The following is a 23,617-nucleotide window of genomic DNA, read 5'->3' on the forward strand; positions in this document are numbered from 1 at the left end:
ATGTCATTGAGCATGTTGCTATGACACTCCCTGATAGGCGGAGGTTATCTCACATGAGTGCACGGTATGCGCAGGATTGATGCATAACTGGATTGTATGACTCATGCATCTTGCATTGTGTGCCCTAGCGACATCAAGGTTGTAGCCTCCACAGGCATATTATGGATGGCTAGATTGGACACCGAAAATTTTTGGTTCTAGTATACGGGCGCCATAGATGTCCCTGGGTGAAAATTCCTAAACCTCCAAGGCCAAGAGACGCCCCAACGTCGAGACTGAGTGGATACATGAGCGCCCGAGTACCGAATACCAGGAGGCCGCGTCTCCCACTATGTTGTGGTCGGTTGGGAGGGGGTGTGGCCTTACCCGCTCGAGGGTTTACTAGGCTGAGTTTGACCAGCTCGTGAATGGGTCCACTATCGACGTGCCGGATAGGTATTGGCAGACTATTAGCCAGGCGGATAGTGAGGTTTCTTACGCTCATTTGGACTGTGCTGCTAGGAGAGAGACGGTGCCATTTAGAGTGTACTAAACCCCGGTGATGATCCCAGAGATGAACTGTACTGATATGTGGACTTATTGAGCAGGAGTTGCATACTCATTCATTCATTCATTCACGATCCACTCGGGCTGGTGGTGCGCAATTATTTGTTACGTGTACCTTCGCAATGGCCAGGATTTCGGTTGGGGCGCGCGACTAACCTGAGATCAGGAGTTTACCACATTGAGTCTGACTATCCAAATTAGGTATGAGACTAGTTTGGATAGAGGTCCTTTGTGATAGACACCATAGTCTGCGATACTACGTACTATCATCCTGACTTCACTCCAGCATAGTCATTTCATTCACACCACATATTGCATTATATTAGTAACATTTAGCATTTCAAGTTACTATGTTTCAGTATTTAGACACGGTTGACGGTATTCGTGAACTCATCCGGAACTGTATATTGCATTGCATCCTCGACATCTGATATTTGGCTCTTTATAACTCTTCATTTGCATGGCTGATTTATATTGTGTATTTTGATGTTGTATGACTCATGGACTTGTCAGTATTTTCGATATTGTATAATTATGGCATGACAGTATGATGATGATGATGTGATTACGGATGCATGTAATATGGTTATGGCTGTGGTATGATTTCCTTGTAGCATATTTGTCTTGCTTACATGTAGGACACACTGCACACACATATGTACCCACTAGGCTTTTTGCCTAAGCCTCCTATTTTCCATTTTTTTCAGGGCTGGAGTAACTTGGAAGACTTTGTTTTCTCGATGCATTGCATCTATTTTTCGATTTGGCAATGTTGACGTTGTGTACCTTTGGAAAGGATTGTACTTGTAACAATCAGGATTTCTATTGGAGAGTGTTGCTTGGTAATTTGATCATGGATCTTTATGCTTAGGTATTACTATGTATATATTAAAAAAAAAAATTCAGTCAAAAATCTTCCTTGTGGTGCGCCGAACTCGGGACTTGGTGTATAGAAGTTGAGTGCCAAATTCGGGGCATCACGGAAGCTGTCCGTCCCCGGATTTGGGGCGTGACAGCGGCTCTACTTGAAAATTCCCTAACCTCTATCACTTAAACAGGACACCAGGAGGAAAAAAGAAATGAAAATCAGAATATGATGGAACTCCAGAGCTATGGTTTGCCATCATGCTTTATTGTCTCCAACTGCCTCCCTTTGGCAGCAACGGCAACCATCAGATCATCGAATTTCTTAGTCTTCCCCAGCAATACCTCCATCTATAACAAGAACAAAAACATTACAACTGCAAACATCAGTGTATGCAAACAGCTACCTCCCAAAAATAAAAGGTAAACGGGAGTCTGGTTGTTGAGATCAAGTAACTAGTGTAGCCAAAGAGAAGAATTATATATGCTTGTGTCTTTCTGAAAGAAATGGAGGGGGTTGGTTTGATAAAACCGCAGAAATAATCAACCATGCTAGTTAAAAAAGCATGGGTATTTGAATTTGATCACTTCAAATAAGAAAAGAAGAAGAAGAAGAAGAAGGTAGTAAGGATGATTAATTTAACATGACAAATATTAAAAACTAGAATTAACAGTGCCAACCTTCGCTTTTGGAATGAGATGGCCCTTGGATTCATCCTTCGTGTCAACTATAGACATCAAAATCCCTGCTCATGATGGAAAAACAGATTATTATTATTTGTAATTCGCAAGTGTTGACAAGGGAACATGATAGGCAACAACCCAAGTTGGGCTTACTCTTCTCAATAGCCAGCCCTTTTTTCTTCAGAATCTCTGCAATTGTGATGGCCGTTGTGATCGCTGAGATAGAAAAAGCAAGCAAGTTGAGCTGACATAATGGTGATAATAAATAACTCAAGAATGCTATTGAATCTCATAACCTGTATAAATGATCTGAACCCATTTATTTGGTTCTGTTAATCATGTTAATAACCTATGAGGATTTTAAAAAAATAATTAAAAAAAATTCCTACTTAGTTCTATTAATCATGTTAATAACCTATGAGGAATTGAGGATTGTTTTTTTTTTTTTAATAATCTCCTGCTTGCATATAATCATTTCCACTTTTAAGATCTGTGTATAGTTTGGACTTTGAACAATCAAGTGTCCTTTTGAGAGGTTGGCTTGTCCTAAATACCAAAAAATTCAAAATGAAAGCTTTTTTTTTTTTTGCAAATTTACACTGTTGCTGAAATTCTCATGGTAAGGTATCTACAACGAATCAACTAACCCGATGCATGCTTAGAGGAAACCTATGCTTCAAAAGGAATCTAGTTGATTTTAAAAGGCTCTGATTGGCCCCTTAAACAAAAGATTGTGGTAGTATTGCAAGAAAATTGGGATAAGGTGAGGTGAGCAAAGGGAAAATACTAACCCGATCCAGCTCCCTTTGGGCAATCTTGCTGTCATGCAAACCTCTCAGAACATTCTTACATGCATCAACAGCTTTATAGACATGTATGATAAAGGAAAGAATTAGAGACAAACAGACTAGAGAATACAAGAATTTAAGTCAGCACATGGATGTACACTGGATTGTTACCTTGCCAGGAGTTGAAGTTACTGAGACCACATACCACCTGAGTTTCAGCCTATCAAACAGGCTTAGCTCAAAGGATACATCATATGTTAATCCTAAAGAATCCCGGACTGTAGTGAAGAGCCTGTTTACAAGGGCATGAGAAACTTGCAACATAATCAGTTATACCCACCAACATCTTGAGATGATACAAAACTGCTAGTTGTTGCTGGCAAACATAAATTCCCAAACTCTAGAATTGTACATATAGTTATCTTATGATAGTCAAGTAACATATACAGAAAAGCAAAACAAGAATGGACTTTTCCGCATGAGACTGCCAGTAAATAATTCCGTACCGAGGCTTAACCGTACAAGCACGCAACTTACACATGGGCACCGTCTAATCATCCTCCGATCATCTGTTTACAGCTGTATCGCAATTCACAAGGGTTGCTTATAATCTTTTGAGAGCAACACTTAGCAATGGATAGTGCCATCATACATACAAAGAATGTTCCCGTATTTCATGACCAAAAGTGTTTCACTAGCAGAAAGCTCATGCACTTTCCCCTAATCAGGCAGAGCCTGAAATAGACTTGTTGACTGAGTTCACAATTGAGTCCCAGATGTTCTGCAACATAGCCCTTTGGAGGCCTGGTTTATCTTTTCTAATTTTCTATCACGTCTGTCCTGATTCATCTCAGTAGCTAGTACTACATATCATCATCCACAACGGCATCACCTCATGGATATGTATGTACAAACATTATCAGACCTTGTCGACTGTCTCTTTATCCTTATTTCAATCCACATAAATACTGATTTAATTGTTTACTGGATACTTCCCATCTCTTGTTTGATTTCCTGATGAAAAAACATCAAACTCCCATTGTCAACTCTATTGCTAAAGCTAAGAATTATAAAATGCCCGCCACATGCATTTCGATATTTTTTCCCCTCGTGTTCTGTTTTCCTAGGCAGCTCAATTGATCCCACCCTACTTTCCTGTGATAAGATGAGCATGACCTGGATTTCTCTTAATCTAGTTCACCACAGGAGGGCAGGGAACTTCCAAGTTGATTGGCCTTTTATTCATGAGAATTACTAATTCATATTGTATCCTCAGTTATCCAACATCTCAATACAAGGACTTGTTCCTGAAGGGTATGAAAAGGGAAAATGATGACCCTGTTACAAAAACACAACCATTTAAAATAAAACACAAATATGGATATCTGATTAAGGGATAATGCACGGTATGAAAACAACATGCTAGAAAATCAATCTTTAATTTAATCGTCCTTGTGCAAGCAACTAAAACTTCAACTTAAATGACACCCACACAGGCTGCCAATGATTGCTATACTACAGTGTTTACTCATATGTTTTATGTATGCCAGTCAATGGCATGAATAACAGTAAAAAATAATAATCTTTAATTTAATCATCCTTACACAAACTGCTCAAAACTCGAACTTAAATGACACCCACACAGGCTGCCAATGATTGCTATACTACACAGTGTTTATTCATTTGACTATGACAAAAAAATATATACATATGGAAGGAAGAAAATAACTGGATGATTTGAAAAGATCTTCAACTTCATGTTGTATTGCATGAATAGCTAATAATTCGAAAAGTTAAAGGTGGATTTACCTTGAATTTATTATCTCAGCCAACAGCCCCAATGTGATTCCAAAGAATAGTGGATGATCTTGAATATTTCTTTGATGTCTTTTCTCTACATCTTCTGTTTCCAAGGAAAGCAATTCTGCAGAATTAGATTGTTCATCTGCAGAGAATCATACATTTTCTTAAAAAACAAGGGATGTCTCATTACAAAGTATGACAACTAAACATATTACTGGGTTTAGAACTCAAAACCAAATGCATCTAATGACAAGTCTCCCAGACATAACTTGATGCTCTTGATTAAAGAAAAAAGAAAAGGAGAAATCTTCAGAAAGAAGAGAAGGGCATTGGACATGAAAGAACAGTGTCAGGTTGGGTCGACTGGAGAACTTGATTAGGACATGACTCAGTATATCTAAATAACATTTTAAGCTATTATAATAATTCAAATACAAATATAACCATGCATAATTTACCGCATTAAAAATTATGAATAACAGCAAAATGCTTTCACCTCTAAAAGGAATTTCAAGAATAACCCTTTAAATTTTCCCATTTAAATTGGTTATCGAGTACTTATGGTGATCCAAAATTCGACTGAGTTAGACTGACATGGCAAGTTTTAGAACTATGTTGGCTGATAGAATAAAATTTTATTAATCACCTTAATTACAGAGTTCATGAAGCTACGTAATACCGTTGCAATTGAAAGTGGAAAAAAAAAATCATACAAGATAGCTATCTATAGAAATATCCATAATACATGTTAGTTGGGCAATTGGACTCAGCCACAATTCAAAGTGGAACCTGCACAACTAATTCAGAAAATATAAAAACAGTATAAGAATCAACTCAACTTACCTCTAATTCTGAAATCCGTATTTCCTGAATCTGACAGAGCAAGACCAACAGCAATTTTCTCGGGTGTAGACAAATGCAATTGCTTGGAGAGACCTTCTAGAAATCCTTCACTCATCACTTTACTTCTCAGTGCTTCACAGAAAACTGTGGCAAAATTTGGTCTACCCAAAAAGTATCTAAAGATAGCTGATAGAAGATCTGGCTTTGACTGAAAGTCTTCGCTTTGAAATTTCACTTGATCTAAGCAGGCTTGGAGCAGTACAATGCTTCCCTCATTCCCATATTCAACAAACTACACAGCACAAGCAGATTGTTTTACAACTATAGGTCTAGGAAAGAAATAAGATAGGGAACAGGGCTACTTGATGCTCAAGGGAAAATATGTAATAAGAACATTTATGTACATTCCCAGTTTGTTATAAAGAACCAACAATATCCAAAATGCTGACTGCAGCAGGTTGAGTTCGGAATTTGGAATACCAGTCATTGTAGGTGCTCATGAGTCGCCTACTCACAATAAAATCACTGCAAAATAAAATATTCTTATAAAAGAAATAACAGATCTGAATGCAATGTGGTTTCCACGAGTACGAATTAGCCATGCAACCCATATAAATATACAATTTTGTATTGAGTGAAAGCATTGCCAAATGCATCAGTGTATAATTCCAGTATGTAATGGGCATGGGCATCAATCATGCCCGTGATTTGATTTTGATTTGATAGTCCGCTTCTAGTGTTGAATCATTCTTCATAATGCTAAGACTGCCAGCGAAGTGCATTCTTAGGGGTAGACACTTGGCCAGTTTTGCTAAGAAAACCTTCAATCCTCTTTGAAAATCACATTTGAGAACCTCAATTGAGAAAGTTTCAAGAATGAAACTTAACCATGGTGCATTCATGCAGAACTTGAGTGCCGAAATGTACAACTATCAGACTCTAAATAGTGATAATGATAGAAAAAAGAAAGGAAAAATAAAAGATAAAAGAGTTCACATCACACTTAGTGAGTGTATCACGGATTTGGACTTGCATTAATTTCATCATTGAAATGGCAATAAAGTGTCAACCACAAATTTCAGATGTAGACACATTTCATCAAGCACCTATGTGCTGACATCCAACCAAAAGTCCAAAACCATATATCAGTAAAGAAATCATAGTTATCTGTGGATACAACCAAAAAAAAGAAGCATGACAGTTTCAAGCTTGTCAGACAATGATAAACAAAGATGAGAAGAATAAGAATAAGAACAAGCCAATTACCTGCTGAATACGAGCTCTTTTTTGAAATGTTTGATCTTCGTATACAGAAACTGACTGTGCAAAATGCTCTACCCTCTCCAATATTACCTAGACATGTTGCATTCCCTAGCATTAGGAAGTGTGGGTCGTAGGTGTAACCAACCCTCAATTAAGGATATGGCAAAAAGAACAATAGAAAAAGAGCTCCAGTATAAAGATCTGTCATTTAAGCAGTTTACTTTGAGTGTATGTAAGCCACATTTACAATTTCTTTGTGCTTGTGTATCAAGCATCACACACAACTAGAGTATCAAAAATCCCCTTCGGGTGAAGATTCACCATGATTCTTCTAAATGATAAACTAACATCTAAATCTCAGCAAATCAGAAGATACTAAATATCAAAATGTATTTCAAATGCATGATATTACATAAATCAAAGATAAATCTCTAAAATTTAAATACATAAACCCTAATCGCTAATATTGCAATGCAGATTTTGCAGCAGAGAACAAGGTTTTGCTCTCAGATCGAACACCAAACCCTAATTGCTAATATTGCAATGCAGAAACTGCTCAAATCCAACAAATGAGCTAGAAATGACAGGATTTTCCACTTCCTGAGCAAGATTAACTCCTCAGATCGAACCAAAAAATGCGGAAATTGGATTTTGAACGGCTAAATGGGGAAAACGCACGAAAATGAGAGATTTCTGCCCTGATTTCTGATTTTCGAGAGGATTTCAGTTGAGAAATGTAGAAGAACAGGTCAATGAGACCAATTCATCTGTAGAAGACTCCTCTATTTCAAGAGTTCAAAGCAGCTCAACAAACTCCACTTGTTTAGAAGTATAGCTAACAACTTTTCAATTTTGAATGCATACATTGTATAGGCAACTAAGTAGGATAACAGTTACAGTTCTGTTCTATTCAAAGTCTATTTAAAGTCCTTGTATATGTACAACAAAATACAATAGAAATTCAATCCTTCAGATTTTCATCAACTTGAGTATAATTCTATAAGAAATCAGTGCTCCACTAAAAGACCAATGTCTACTCCCTTCCAATCCTCAATGGCCTCCTCATCCTCTGAAACCTCAAATAATTCTACTGATCCTACTACTGCTCTCCCATCCCTCTCCAATCTTCCATTTGCTATCAGCGTCAAACTCAACTCCTCCAACTATCCTGTATGGAAAGCTTAGGCCCTACCCTACTTCAAAGGTCGAGCTATTTTTGGCTACCTTGATGGCACAATCCCAACCCCACCTCAAGAAATTAATGCTCCTCATCCTAGCACAGGTGTTATTATTAAGATTCTCAATCCTCACTATATTCAATGGCTTCGTCAAGATTCTTTAATCCTTGCCACCATTAATGCTTCGCTCACTGAAGATATCCTCACTCAAGTCATGTCTTATACATCCTCTCGGGATGTCTGGCTTGCACTAGAGCGAACCTTTTCTTCAATTTCCCGTGCTAAAGCAATTCAGATTTGCACTCAGCTGGCAAATGCTCGTAAAGGTGCTCTGTCCGCTAATGCATATTTTCTCTCCATCAAGCGAATGGCTGATGAACTTGCTCTAGTTGGACAGCCACTAAAACCTGATGACATAATCACCTATGTGCTTGCGGGACTTGGCCAGGAATATGATTCCTTGGCTTCAACAATTACTTCTCGATCTGATCCTGTCACTTTTGAGGAACTTTACTCCCTCCTTCTAATCTGTGAGTCACGAACTAATCACAATAATAAGTCCCTTCAAGCTGCTGCTTCAGTAAACATGGCCACCAAGCAACCTCAACAGCAAAATCAATCCACTTTTTGCACGGCTACAAATTTTCAACAATCCAACCGTGGTCGCGGTGGCTACCGTGGCAGAGGACGTGGTGGTCGTTTCACCTCCCATGATCAGGGTCCATCAAACTCAGTTATATGTCAGATATGCTTCAAACCAGGACATACTGCCAAAAAATGCTATCACCGTTTTAATCTTTCTTATCAGGACCAACAAACTCCCAAAAATCAGCCACAAGCCATGGTTGCTACGCACTATCAACATACTCATAATGAGTGGCATCCGGACACAGGAGCTACCCATCATCTCACCAATGATGTGAATAATATTCATCTTCAAAATGAAGACTATGGCAGTCAAGATCATATCCAGGTGGCTAACGGTGCAGGTCTGAAAATAGTCCAAAGTGGAACTTCCACTCTCTCATCTCCTTCCAAGTCTTTTGTACTTAATCAAATTTTGCTTGTCCCAGATATTCAGAAAAATCTTCCCTCTGTTCAGCGTTTTTGTCTAGACAATAATGTTTTCTTTGAATTTCATGCTTCTTTCTTCCTTGTGAAGGATTACTTGGGGAACGTCCTGTATCGAGGACCACTCAGTAATGGTCTTTACAACTTCTCAGCTTATCTTGCTCGTCTTCAGCCACAAGCTCTATCTAGTGTTTGTGTGTCTGCGAATATCTGGCACCGTCGTCTCGGTCATGCTTCCCTTCCAGTTATCAAGAAGGCTATTTTATTACCTGCCCAAAATAAAAATACTTCTATTTGTTCTGAATGTCAGTTGGCCAAGAGCCACGCTATGCCCTTTCACAATGTGCATGTTTCTGTTTTTAAACCATTGGAGTTAATATATTCTGATGTTTGGGGGCCAGCTCCTGTTTTATCAACCTCTGGTGCACATTATTACATAAGTTTTCTGGATGATGCTACTAAATTCTTATGCCTTTTGCCCTTGAAACTCAAATCTGATGCATATCAAACCTTTATATGTTTTCAAGCTATTGTAGAACGCCAATTTGACACAAAAATTAAGGCTCTCCAATCCGATTGGGGTGGTGAATATTGCAGCATAACTAAACATTTACAAAATTAGGGAATTAGTCATCGAATAACCTGTCCATATACACACCAGCAAGCTGGTGCCATTGAAAGGCGTCACAGGCAAATTGTTGAAGTTGGTTTGGCAGTACTTGCTCAGTCTAATTTACCAAAAATATTTTGGGAAGATGCCTTCTTAACTGCAGTTTTTATTATCAATAGATTGCCAACTCCAATTTTACAGCATCGCTCACCATATGAAATGGTCCATCATCACAAACCAGATTATAATTTTTTACGTGCCTTTGGTTGCACTTGCTGGCCCTATTTACGTCCATATAATCGACACAAGATGGACTTTCAATCCAAAAACTGCATATATTATTGGGTATAGTGTTGGTCATCGAGGTTACAAGTGTTTAGATATATCTATAGGAAAAATCTTCATATCATGTCATGTTGTCTTTGACGAATCTCTTTATCCATATACTATCCCTGAGTCTATCGAGCCTACTCCAGAACCTGCTCCTGCTGTCCTCCCACCAAATCTCAATCTATCACCCTCTAGCTCCTCTGTTTCTGCAGGTACAAATCTTCAGTTTGCTGCACCAAACCCTCTGCATTTGGCCTCGACATCTAGTCCTCAAACTAATCTTCATATTGCTTCGAGTTCTCCTGCCAGGGATACTATTCTACTTCAGCATGAAGACAGCCCAACACCTCCTCCCTTACCTTCTCCACCTCGCCTGCCACTTCAGATTATACACTCCATGATTACAAGAAGCAAAAACAACATCTACAAGCTAAAATTAGCATCTGACGCCCATATTCGATATCCCATTCTGAAAGCACTTATGGCCACAATCAAACCCCAAGAAAAAGAACCAACCTGCTATTCAATTGCAGTTAAACATCACAATTGGCGGGAGGCTATGAATAAAGAGTTCGATGCCTTGTTAGCTAATGGAACCTGGACTTTGGTTCCTAAACCTCCTAATGCCAATCTTGTTGGATGCAAATGGGTGTACAAAATTAAAAGAAGAGCTGATGGTGGTATTGAACGATTTAAAGCATGCCTAGTCGCCAAAGGATTCCATCAACAGGAGGGTGTTGATTTTGGCGAGACATTCAGTCCTGTGGTGAAACCTACCACCGTAAGGTTGGTTCTATCACTAGCAGTCTCTCGTGGTTGGCATCTTCGACAAATTGATGTCCAAAATGCTTTCTTACATGACCTCTTGCAAGAAGATGTCTATATGACTCAGCCTCCAGGGTTCATTCATCCTCAATTTTCGCAACATGTTTGTAAGCTGCAAAAGTCACTCTACGGTCTTCGTCAAGCACCACGAGCATGGTTTTCTTGCTTGACTGATCAGCTACAAGCCATTGGTTTTATAGGAAGTCAGGCGGATCATTCACTCTATGTTTATCACCATGGCTCCACTCTTATTTATTTTTTAATTTATGTCATGACATAATTATAACTGGTGCAGATATACATGCCATTAACCGAGTGATAAGCTTGCTGCAGGACAAATTTGCAGTAAAAGACATGGGTGAACTTAGTTTCTTTCTGGGCATTGAGGCCATCTGAAGTGATCATGGTTTGTATTTATCTCAGTGTCGTTACATTCTTGATCTCCTTATACGCAGTAAAATGGACAAAGCAAAGCCTTGTGTTACTCTAATGTCGACTTCACAGCCCTTAACCAAATCTGATGTCATCCCTTTTCATGACCCTCATTTGTATCGAAGTGTAGTTGGAGGGCTGCAATATCTTTCTTTTACTCGCCCTGAACTTGCTTTTGCAGTCCATAAAGTTAGCAAGTATATGCAAAATCCTATGGAGCCACATTGGGTAGCCGTCAAACGCATATTGCGTTATTTGAAGAACACCATTTCTCATGCTTTACTGATCCAACCCACTACTGATCTTAAGCTTCAAACTTTCAGCGATGCAGATTGGGCATCCGATCGTGACGACAGAAGGTCAGTTGGTGCTTATTGTGTTTATTTGGGCAACAATCTCATTTCATGGGGCTGCAAACAATAGGTTGCTCGTAGTAGCACAGAAGCCGAATATAAAGCTCTTGCAAATGCTACTGCAGAAATTCAGTGGATAAAGTCTTTGCTAACTGATCTTCGTGTTCCAATTATCTATTCTCTGATTCTCTGGTGTGACAACATAGGAGCTACTTATTTGACGAGTAATCCTCTATTTCATGCTCGCATGAAACATATTGAAATTGACTTTCACTATGTTCGTGATCAAGTTCTTCGTAGTCAACTTCATGTTCAATTTGTTTCTACCAAGGATCAGTATGCAGATGCACTTACGAAGCCGCTGCCCTTTAGTAGATTTCTTCTTCTACGTGACACTCTCAAGGTTCGTTCCTTACCCTTTCGACTGAGGGGGCATGTAGAAGAACAGGTCAATGAGACTAATTCATCCGTAGAAGACTCCTCTATTTCAAGAGTTCAAGGCACCTCAATAAACTCCACTTGTTTACGAGTATAGCTAACAACTTTTCAATTTTGAATGCATACGTTGTATAGATAACTAAGTAGGATAACAGTTACAGTTTTGTTTTATTCAAAGTCTATTTAAAGTCCTTGTATACGTACAACAAAATACAATAGAAATTCAATCCTTCAGATTTTCATCAACTTGAGTATAATTCTATGAGAAATCAGTAGAAAAAAAGAGAGAATGAGTACCTGAAATCGGCGAAGAGATTGCTTGTGTAGAGGACAAAATTGACGTTTCTAGGTATTGTAAAGGATCGAATTGCAGAAGTTAAATGCGATTTCGATCTGTTTTCCTTTCAGAGCTCGGGGATTTTGACAGATAGAATTGCAGAAGTAAAACGCGATTTCACACTGTTTTCCTTTCGGAGCTTAGGGATTTTGAGAGAGAGCTCTGCTTTGAGTTTCCAAGTTCCAAAATGAATAAAAGCCACAGAGATAATATATTGGATCCGTAAGAAACGGAATATGGTATACTCATCTCTCTACGGTACTCGTGGTAGGCAAGGCGGAAATCGAGTCTGTTCAGTTGCAGGGCCCAAAATGAGATTTGGATCTATTTCATTTTTGGGTTCCTGCACTAAAATTAATTCTTAATTTTATCAATTTTACGAAAATTCTCAAAAAGAAAAAAAACAAGATTCTTATTTTTTTTTTAATTCTAAATTTTTTTCAAGATTATAAATTTGTTGAAATTTATAAAAAAAAAAAATTAAAATTCTCAGTTTTTTCAAAATTATCAAAAAAAAATCAATTCTTAATAATTTTAGAAATTCTTAATTTTTTTCAGAATTTTCAATTATTTGAAATTTTTCAATTTTTTTTCAAGATTCTCAAATTTAAAATTCTTTTTTTTTTCAAAATTCTTAATTTTTTAAAAATTCTCAATTTTTAAAAAAATTCATACTTTTTCATAATTATCATTTTTTTATTCTTAATTTTTCAAAAAAAAATCTTAATTTTTTAAAAGTTCTCAAAATTTTTAAAAATTCTTAGTTCTTAAAAAATTCAAAATTCAAATCTTTTTCAAAGCTCTCAAATTTTTTTTTCAAAATTCTCGATTTTTTCACAATTGTCTCAATTTTTTTTTTTCAAAATTCTCAATTTTTTCACAATTGTCAAAAAATTTAAAAATTATTAATTCTTTCAATATTCATGGACGGGTTATTTTAGGGAAATTCGATCCATCCACAAGTGGGACCACCGTGGAGATGACCTGGCCAGAATATCGTGTCGACCCACTCATTAGGTGGGTCATGTTGTATAAGAAAAATGGATGGCTTTAAGAAAGTTCACCCAAAGGGCAAACTTTTGGCCTTAGTTTTCAACAATTGAAGCAAAAGGGTAGACTTTTGGCCTCAGTTTTCAACAGCGGAGGCAAAAGGGCAGACTTTTGGCCTTAGTTACTCACCAACCGAGGTAAAAGGGTAGACTTTTGGCCTTAGTTACTCACCAACCGAGGCAAAAGGGCAGACTTTTGGCCTCAATTTTCAATAACCGAGGTAAAAGGGTAGACTTTTGGCCTCAATTTCTCACCAACCGAGGCAAAATGGCAAACTTTTACCCTTAGTTGCTCACCAACCGAGGCAAAAGGGCATACTTTTGGCCTTAGTTGCTCACCAACCGAGGCAAAAGGACAGACTTTTGGCCTTAGTTGCTCACCAGCCGAGGCAAAAGGGAAGACTTTTAGCCTCAGTTTTTCACCAAATGAGGCAAAAGGGCAGACTTTTGGCTTCAGTTTTCAACAACTGAGGCAAAAGGATAGACTTTTGGCCTCAATTGCTCACCAACCGAGGTAAAGGGCGGACTTTTGGCCTCAGTTGCTCACCAACCGAGGCAAAAGGGTAGACTTTTAGCCTAGTTGTTCACCAACCGAGGCAAAAGGGCAGACTTTTAGCCTCAGTTTCTCACCAACCGAGACAAAAGGGCAAACTTTTGACCTCAGTTTCTCGCCAACCGAGGCAAAAGGGCAGACTTTTAGCCTTAGTTTTCAACAACCGAGGCAAAAGGGCAGACTTTTAGCCTCAATTGCTCACCAACTGAGGCAAAATGGCAGACTTTTCGCCTCAGTTTCTCACCAACCGAGGCAAAAGGGCAGACTTTTGACCCCAGTTTCTCACCAACAGAGGCGAAAGGGTAGACTTTTGGCCTCAATTCTCAACAACTGAGGCAAAAGGGCAGACTTTTAGCCTCAGTTGCTCACCAACCGAGGCAAAAGGGTAGACTTTTGGCCTCAGTTTCTCAACAACCGAGGCAAAAGGACAGACTTTTGGCCTCAGTTTCTCATCAACTGAGGCAAAAAGTGAATTTTTAACCTCAGTTCCTTTACAACCGAGGCTAAAAACCATATTTAGCTTCCTTTTTTTGAACCGAGGCTAAAAAATTGATGCTAAAGGCCTACTTTCTTGTAGTGAAGCTTTCATATCTAATGTCCTTTTCTAATATGGTTTGATCCAAACTGTCCATCTTTGTACACAGATGGAGAATTCTAACACACTAGCCCAACCAAAAGCTTTTTAGTGGTGGGGTTACGTATCTTCTTTCCAAGGGAGTGTTTGGATGGTAAGTTACTTTTGATAAGCTACTTGTGGCATAAGTAACTTATCTTGATTCCTGTTTATTCAACGTATCATAAGTATGTTATTTACCCAACATATTTATATTGTTTTGGCACATAACATTTGTTAGCTAAAAAGTAGAAAAGCATATTTGGTTTCAAACATCATAAGTATTTACCCTTCAAGTCTGTTTGGTCATCACATCTAGGTTCATCACGTGGGGCCAACCTTTAATGTGTATTGTTCATTGTGTGGGCCCAACCTTTGATGTTGGCCATTCATCATTAGGGGTTGACCTTTAACTTGCACCATCCATTATGTAGGGCCCACCTTTGATGTTGGTCATCCACTATGTGGGGCCCACCATAAATGTTATTATCAATCATGTGGGGCCCATGTTTGATGTGGACTATCCATCACATGGGCCCCACCTTCAATGTTGGTTGCCCATCTGCGGAACTCACCTTGGATGTGGGTAGAGCTAGGCATCGAGTCAAGTCAGACCGGATTGGGTCTAACTCGATTCGGTCCAAAATTTTCATAGCCTGACCCGAACTCGATTCGATTCGGGACCGAGTCCGGGTCATCTGACTCAATTCGATCTGGTGCACTGCTGGCTTGATCCGATCCGAGTCTGACTCGGTCAGGGAAACCGAGTCGGATAGGATTCGGTACGGTTCGGATCGGTCCTGATATTTATTTTTTTTTGAAAAATTTAAAAAAATAAAAAAATTCAAACTTACACAATCTCCTTGAACCCTTCTGGAAAGAATCGATCCCAAACTGTAGATTTGTGCATTTCTCCTGTTAATGAAACATTCCCCGGGAGCTGTAGACCAAACCGAGCCACATCGAGATCCAGAGGTTGAGATTTGAAAGTGGCTGCAACAACATCGATGCCATCCAATTCAACGAACGAGGTCTGGTTCAAGATCTCTCTAGCACAGAGGTTCTGTAGGATTTTAAGAGGGAGAGATATTGGATATAGGGAGTGAGTGAGGAGAGAGAGGAGGGGCTGGGCCAGATGGAGATGAGTGTGATGCTCGTTTGGGTAGAGAAACAGAAAAAAAAAAGATTAGAGATTTAGGGTGAGGGTGAGGGTGAGGGTAGCTGCTGCCAGGTAGGTAAAATGTAAATAAATAAATAAATAAATAAATAAAAAAAAAAAAAAAAAAAACTACTTATATAGACCCGACCTAGTCGGATTGGATCAGTCTGGATTAGCCATTGATCCGAACTCGATCCGATGTACGGTCGGATCTGATTGGGCCAACTCGATCCGACCCAATCCTGGACTTCAGTTTGGATCAAATCGGGTTAGATCCGTCGGATCGGTCCAGTTTCTGCCAAGCTCTAGATGTGGGCCATTCATTGTTAGGGGCCAACTTTTGATGTGGACCGTCCATCATGTGGAGCCACCTCGATGTGGGCATTCATAATGTGGGGCCTAGCTTCAATGTCCATTGCCCATTATGTGGAGCTCACCTTTGATGTGGACCATCCATCGTGTGGGCCCCACCTTTGAACTGGGTTGTCCATCATACCCGCTAACTTTGGATGTGAGCTATTTATCATTAGGGGCTAACTTTTGATGTGGACCATCCATTATATGGGCCAATGTTAATATGGGTGATCCATCATGTGGGCCCATGTTAATATAGGTGATCCATCATGTGGGGTCCACCTTTGATGGGGTTATCCATCATGTGGGCCCCAACTTCGATGTGTGGTCTCTTTGACATGGACAATGAGAGAGAACTAGAAAATTAAAACGTTAAAAAGCTAAAAAAAATTATGGGGATACATAGTTTTAAGCATATAAGTTACTTTTGTAATCATGTTTACCAAACTAACTTAAGTGAAAAAAGTAACTTACTTAACATAAGTTAAAATGTAACATGTTATGGGTAAAATGGACCAAGTAAAACAACCAACATAAGAGAGAATGCAGATATAGAAGAGGAGGATAGCTCGGTCCTCGTCGCCCAGACAATCGACATGAGGAAGTCTGAGGAAGTCAGCCTACTCCCTCCACGAGAAAGAACATGAAGTGCAGAGGAAAGCTCGGTCTTCGCTACCGAGCTCGACCTCCACTAACAACCCGAGTCTCGACTACCTGCGATGACTTCGACCTCAGCCGTCTCGCCATTATAACCAGCGGATAACTTTTGAGTACCAAACTGACCTCAAAGGCAGGCCTCGACCACAATCAATGATTCTACTCGGTCTGCAAGACCTCAACCAGTCAAACTATGAGGTCGGACTCGGTCATCGGAGAACGACCACGGACATCGACCATTTCGACTGTAAGGTCAAGGCCTGACATTGATCTTGAACTCCTTGGAGACCGACCACTTGGAGATGCTATCATTAAAATAAAGTCTTATCGGGATCCTCGTCGAAGATCTCGGGAGAATAAGGACAACTTACCCGGAAGAAGATCCCTTCTACAATATGCACCTACCAAGTAGGGAAGTTGCCATCTACATAACTAGCACTAGACAACTATAAATAAGGATCCCACCTACGGTGAGAGGTACGCACAGTAAAAAACCTAAATTCCACTAGACCCGGATCCCCTGTTCTAACTTAGGCATCGGAGGGTCCCCTGCCATAGCCAGGGTCCCCATTGTTACTTTCTTTCTACAGGTACACGAAGATCTAATAGGGATGACCATAAAACAACATCAAAATTTTAGCGCTATCTGTGGGAATGATAGTAAAGTCATCACTTATTATATCTCTGTCTACCCTACAATGGCTAAAGGGAGGAAGAGGGCGTTGGCCGCCATTGCTGCACCAACCCCTGCACTAGAGGAACAACCTGGAAATCTCTAGGAACCGCCTTCAAAACATCATACCGACCATGTTCCAGCGGTAGCCTTGGGTAGGCCTCGTAATAGAGCTGGTCGACTCATCTCCTTAGAAAATCAGGTTGAGGTCCTATCCGGCAATGTAGACTGCATAATGCAAATATTGGAGAGGCAGCAGCCTCCTCTCGACCATGAAACGAAAGCAGTTACAGAAACTGAAGTATCTTGACCTCCCAAGCACCTCATGACTCATACGTAAAGCAGTGACCATGGCAGTACGGTCAGGCCTCCATGCGTACAAAATGAATGACCGTGCTGGCAACACCTAAGAAGAGATGAGGTGTGGAAAGGCCCCCGGAGATGTCGCGGAGAAAAAGGTCCCATGGGAGGCAGAACTCAAGGATATCAGAGGCTAGCTCGACGAAATTCAACAAGCATGTCGAGCCTGGGGACCGACCTCTGTGGAAGCCATGCTCGAGGAGGCCGAACCCCCGTTCATTGATAACATTATGAAGTCTTGGCTCCTGTCTAGGTTCCGGATGCCTCAGATCACCCCTTACCCCGGCTTGGGGGACCCGACTGAACACCTTGACTCTTTTAGGGCTTGGATGGATCTTTATGGTGCATCCGGCTTTGTAATGTGCCGAGCATTCTCCTTGACCCCCTCAGGAGCGACACGGAAGTGGTATAAACAACTGAAGCCAAAGTCTATCAATTCTTTTGCCCAGCTCAGTAAAGCTTTCATCACTCAGTTCATCGATAGGAAAGATAGGAGAAAACCATTAACCCACCTCCTTACAATCACTTAAAAAAGGACGAGCCGTTGAAAGACTATATCATCTGCTTTAATGAGGAAGTGGTGCAGGTGGATGAATATTAGCCACCATGGTAGCTGGCCTTAAACAAGGAAAGTTCATTTTCTCTATTGGTAAGAACCCCCCGAATACCCTTGCCAACCTACTTAACCAAGCTAAAAAATATTCCAATGCTAAGGAGTTCTTTAATTCACGAATAGCTACTCGAGAAGGAAACAACTAAGCTAAGGACAGGAAGTGGAGGGAAGAAGGAGAGCCCTCTACTGGCAACACCAAAAGAAAGGAGGACGAGCAAAACCGATGCCAACATACCAACCGACATTCAGAAAATCGCTTTTATCAGTACACTCTATTGAACCCCAAGCCAGAGCAAGTATTGAAGGAAGCTGGGTAGAGCAAGGAAACCCAATAATCGAGCTGAAAGACATGAAGAGTAAGCTCTTACCTCACCCATGGAATGCCGATCATCTAAAGATTTGCTACCCATGATGAACTTAGACGGGTCAAATGACTGTGCTCGACTAATCGCCTCAGTTAAAGGGAAGAAGTTTCTCCCCTTTTTATTTCTACTATTTTCTCTACTGTTTTTATCTACATGTTCGACTGTGAGTGACCTCTCTTTATAAAGGGAAAAAGGTGCTCGTAATACTTCTACCGTTTCTCCTCTACTATTTTACGAATTCTACAAAGAAAGAACTTCCCCAAGTCAGGGGAAGAGAATTTATTTCAAATCCCGACTATCCGAGCTATACGATTGACCACAAGGACTTCCCTCAATTTAAGGGAAGAAAGTCCTTCTTAGTGCTCGACTTATACTACATCGATCGACTTGTTGATTCCATCGTGCACGACCTATCACTACATGCTCGATTATCGTATCTATTAAGTCATCCATCATACACGACCACCCACACATAAAAGCAACAAAATCGAGGAACATACGTGGGACAAGCTGACCTTCTCATTCATTAGTTCAAAAGTTACTTCTCGAGCTCATAAAGTATAGAGCTCAAAAGTAGGAGAGCTACTGTTATGGGTAAAATGAAGCTAAACAAATGTATGAGACAGATGAGCCGAGCAACCAGATTTGATGACTATGGATTGCTTGAGGGCTAGAAAATCACCATGACGTTTGGTGTCGGATACTTTCTACCTCGGCCTCAAATGTCACTTTGGCCCTCGGGTACCGACCTCGGTCTCAAGGGACGACCTCGACCTTGGAATAGAAAGAAGAATCTTCTTCATATACAGGTGGGATTACCTCCCGAGATCTCTGCCGAAATTCACGCCAATTGAGGTAAAGTCGGATATATTCTTGAAGTTAGAGTCCGACTCCAATATGGCACCTCAAGTATATCCAGCAAATCAACTCGGATACGAGACCGCCTAGAAAGCCTATAAATACACCCTCTACCATGGAATACGAGACTGCCTAGAAAGCCTATAAATACACCCCCTGCCATGGAACAAGGTACACACCAATATACCGATTATACTATGCCTACTGTGAGTCCATACGCCTTAAGTATCGGAGGGTCCTTGGCCTCAATGGGCGCAATGCATTCTCTTATACCTCCATTAATTTGCAGGTACTTAGCGGCTCGTAGGAGGTGAGGCAAGACTTCTCTTGTTCTGCCTTAAATTGCAGTTGGAAGGCAGGCTAACAATGATAACCATATTTCAGCATCAACATAACTTATTTGGGGTATCAAAACAGGCACTAAGTAACAATTGAATAGATAGCAAAGGCTGTCTGAAAATGGTGAGGAGATGAAGCACACAAGCTTGGATTTCAGATGGTTCATACGGTTGATGAGCAATCCTTTGTAGAAACCCTCGTATGTGTGGCTGATTTTCATCTGTCGATTTGCATTCATGTCACCCAGTTTTAAAGTGATGGCTTTCTCACCATTCTCCAGAGTTTCTCAGACTCTTAGAAGGGAAAAGGTCACGGTTTCCTCCTTCTCTTCTTCTTTCTTCTCATTTGAATACATTCTGTCCATTTGCTGATGCACAATATAACTCTCACCGGAGTTGTCGGTTGGCATGAGATGCATAAGAATTCACAGAATCAGATCCAACTGAAGACTAATCTGTCGCTACAATCATGAGGAATTATATTATCTTCAACTATAAGGATATGCATTATTCCTGGGTTTTCAGTTTGTGCAATCAGATTCAATGGTTCAACGATCAGCCCTGAAATGCATGGACCAATCACCAAAAATCTTTCAGTTTGAAAGATCTAGCTATCCATTTGTGTCCTCTTTTCAGCTGAATGTAGACAATTGGTGCATTTCTTTTCTCAAACATTTACTTGCACTCTACCAATGAAGGGCAGACATTGTCCAAATGAGGAGATTCTTGGGTTATGGTCCATCCAGGTGGACCCATCAGACCAACATTCTGGATTGCTGAACCATGGGCCCACCCACTTGCACAAACAAAAAACCCAGTGGCACCATGCATATATTCGAGTTGAGGATCATACAATTCTGGCGATGCTGTCTACTGATCAAATGCTTTTGTGGATTGATATTCAGTAGGCCATGGAGCATGATTGGGTGTTACTATTACGCTACAGGAATCCTCATGGTCTTTTGAAAGATGAAGCACAATGGCAATGTGAATCCCACACAAGTCTGCAAAAGAAGTTGCTGGACAACGGTTGCATTGATTCGCATAGGTGGCGAGCCGAGTAGAAAAGGGACACCATAGTTAGATGTGTAGTTTTCACTGCCTATATAAATCAATCAAAGCATGCCAACACTCACATGTGGCATCACCATTCCTCAATATCAATCAAGTTTGGACTCGTGCACTGCATGTAAAATACCAATTGAATTCGAATATTAATCCAATCCTGGAAATACAGCAGCCCACTTGGGGGAGATTTAATGAAAGAATTCAAACTTAAACAGCTAGATTTGACCGTCGGGAGTAGTTAACCCATCCCATGTCTCTGTTTCTACTGCATTCTATCTAGTCATATCACATTCTGTTATGTGATCTTTGAGATCACCGTCAATGCCTTAGTATAGATCTGGGATAGTTCTCAGACGATGTACTAGTAGGCATCACTCAGTTGAGATGTCTTGATTCATCTGTTGTTATGATCAGAACCTGTTCATCTTTCAAAGTCACCAACCACCTTGCTCAAAAGCCAATAGATGCTTTTTTACATGGAAATGGGGATTTCCAGCTCATGTAGTCATGTTGGGCCATTTAAAACAGAGAAGAATGTAAGATTGAGAGGTCCACTCTATCAATCCAGCTTCAGATGCTGAGTAATGCCTTGTAAAACCAAGTAAATTTCTTTGCGGAGATGGTGCATCTTATCTTCGACGAAAAATTCATGCACGACACCATTCACCTCGATCCAGCTTGACCCGGGTCTCTTCCTTACTCTCCTATCTTTCATCAACTTTCTCATCTCCAATGCTTCTTTCCACCTACTTGCCGCAGCATATAAGTTCCACAGAAGTATGTAAACCCCATCATCATCTGGTTCTAATTCAAGGATCTTCTTTCCTGCCATTTCAGCTAATTCTACATTCCCCTGAACTAGACAAGCACTAAGCAGAGATCTCCAAATAATAGCATCTGGGTCCATTTGCATGTTTTCTATAAGCCCTTGTGCTTCATTTAGAAGCCCAGATCGGCCAAGAAGATCGACCATACACCCGTAGTGCTGAATATTAGGTTTCAAATTGTGGGATTCTCTCATTTGATCAAACCATCTTCGCCCCTCATCGATGAGTCCTGAATGGCTACAAGCGGAGAGAACAGCAACGAATGTGATCTCATTTGGCCTCAAACCCAAATGCAACATCTCTGAAAATGCTTGAATTGCTCTGTTTCCATTACCATGTGCAGCAAAGCCTGATATCATCGTCGTCCATGAATAGACATCCTTCTTTGACATGTTTTCAAAGACCTTCTCTGCCATTCCAACACTTCCACTCTTTGAGTACGTATCTATCAGAGCATTACCAACAGTGGTGTTCAAACTCATGTCGGTTTTGTTTATATACCCATGGATCGAACGGCCAAGATCGAGAGCACCAATATCAGCACAAGCGGAAAGTACCCCAACGATGGTGATGGCAGTTGGAGCCTCACCAACAGATTTCATCCGGTGGAAGAGTTCCAAAGCTCCAATCGGTTTCCCACCTTGGATATAACCTGTGATTAGAGCTGTCCAAGAGACTGCATTCCTAACCGGCATTTTGTCAAACACCCGGCATGCGGATTCTAAATCCTTGCACTTGATGTGCCCATGAAGCATGCTCGTCCAAGAAACAACGTCTTTCACCACCATCTTGCTAAAAACCAGGTGGGCCATCTGAATCTTCCCATTCCTGCAATACATATCAATCAACGCGTTATCAACGATGGTATCAGAGCCTAGTTCATACCGGTGGATCATGCCATGGACCAGTTTCCCACAGCCCAGATCTTCTTTTCGGCCGCAAGCTGAGAGTGCGCCCACGATCACGAACCGATCAGGAATCAGACCGCTGGATATGATCTGGGAGAAGATCGAAAATGCATCCTGTGGGCGATCGATTTGCAGGTAGAGGGAAATGAGGCTGGTCCAGGAGACGATATCGGGGTTTCGGATCTGGTGAAATACCATGTGGGCATCTGTCGTTTGGTTGAATCTGGTGTAGCTGTTGAGGATCTTGCATGATAGCTGTTGGAGATGTTGGAGTCCTTGGGCTATTGTCTGAGCGTGAATTTGCTTCAGTTCTTGTAAGCTTTTACAGCTCTGGAGTAGGGAATTGCAGTTTGTACGGTTCATCTAATTTCAAAAGGTCGTTGGGAAATGACCGTTGAGGGATCTCCCTCCCACTTTATCTTATGCCGTCATTGGTGGGGACCTGATTGCGGCTCAGACGTGTCTCGCACACGTGTCGGATGCTTGAGCAACGTATGTACAACATAAATGGACGGTTTAGAAAAACTGTACAGTGACCGATATGATTTGACCTATCAGATGGGCCAACCTGATTGTTTGGTACAGGGCATCTTAGAGAATTTGGGCCTTATGAATTTCACACGTTCATATAAAGAGAAATGCTCACTTACGAGTTCGACCTTAAGCTTCTGTACACCCAAGGTCTCTACTCATGGCTTAGTGGTAGGCTTACAAGAGTTTTAAGACATTGGTAATGGGTTCAAGTTCCCATTGTGCTTTGTGTGGGTGTCACAGGTTGTGTTAATAAAGAAAAAAAGAATAAGAAAGCTTCTCTTTACCCCAAGGATAACTTCCAAACTATTACCTATGTGTGCATC

General features: G+C 40.5%; 2 protein-coding genes across 7 annotated transcripts; both read right to left on the reverse strand.

Moving 5' to 3' along the window:
- Positions 1-1,578: 1,578 nt before the first annotated feature.
- On the reverse strand, positions 1,579-12,550 carry LOC131242889 (stromal processing peptidase, chloroplastic-like). 6 transcript variants are annotated; one of them, XR_009169755.1, is made up of 10 exons: positions 12,326-12,550; positions 6,795-6,881; positions 5,960-6,053; positions 5,529-5,820; positions 4,692-4,827; positions 3,052-3,174; positions 2,886-2,964; positions 2,248-2,310; positions 2,092-2,156; positions 1,579-1,761 (listed from the first exon to the last, which is right to left on the reverse strand). XR_009169755.1 is itself a non-coding variant. In XM_058241844.1 (8 exons), exons 3-8 carry the CDS (start codon positions 6,026-6,028, stop codon positions 1,657-1,659), a joined length of 804 nt encoding a protein of 267 aa, XP_058097827.1. In that variant the 5' UTR covers positions 6,029-6,035; positions 6,795-6,881; positions 12,326-12,547; the 3' UTR covers positions 1,579-1,656. The 6 variants fall into 6 exon arrangements, 5 of the variants coding, with proteins under 5 accessions (XP_058097827.1, XP_058097828.1, XP_058097826.1 ...); XM_058241844.1 differs by lacking the exons at positions 2,092-2,156; positions 2,248-2,310 and having other exon boundaries at positions 5,960-6,035; positions 12,326-12,547; XM_058241845.1 differs by lacking the exons at positions 2,092-2,156; positions 2,248-2,310 and having other exon boundaries at positions 4,692-4,785; positions 12,326-12,547.
- Positions 12,551-21,141: 8,591 nt separating this feature from the next.
- On the reverse strand, positions 21,142-23,327 carry LOC131242888 (putative pentatricopeptide repeat-containing protein At3g15930). Its single transcript, XM_058241842.1, has one exon. It carries the CDS (start codon positions 23,121-23,123, stop codon positions 21,585-21,587), a length of 1,539 nt encoding a protein of 512 aa, XP_058097825.1. The 5' UTR covers positions 23,124-23,327; the 3' UTR covers positions 21,142-21,584.
- Positions 23,328-23,617: the final 290 nt, after the last annotated feature.

This window comes from Magnolia sinica, chromosome 4 (genome assembly GCF_029962835.1).
Source record: "Magnolia sinica isolate HGM2019 chromosome 4, MsV1, whole genome shotgun sequence".
NCBI classification, from domain to species: domain Eukaryota; kingdom Viridiplantae; phylum Streptophyta; class Magnoliopsida; order Magnoliales; family Magnoliaceae; genus Magnolia; species Magnolia sinica.

Excerpts from the sequence above, each read along its gene's own strand:
- LOC131242888 (XM_058241842.1), bottom strand. The coding sequence starts at position 23,123 with ATGAACCGTACAAACTGCAATTCCCTACTCCAGAGCTGTAAAAGCTTA.
- LOC131242889 (XM_058241844.1), bottom strand. The coding sequence starts at position 6,028 with ATGAGCACCTACAATGACTGGTATTCCAAATTCCGAACTCAACCTGCT. Across the intron at positions 2,965-3,051 it reads ACTTCAACTCCTGGCAAGGT|CTATAAAGCTGTTGATGCAT; the intron begins AACAATCCAGTG and ends TATCATACATGT. Across the intron at positions 1,762-2,885 it reads CCCAAAGGGAGCTGGATCGG|ATGGAGGTATTGCTGGGGAA; the intron begins GTTAGTATTTTC and ends TTCTTGTTATAG.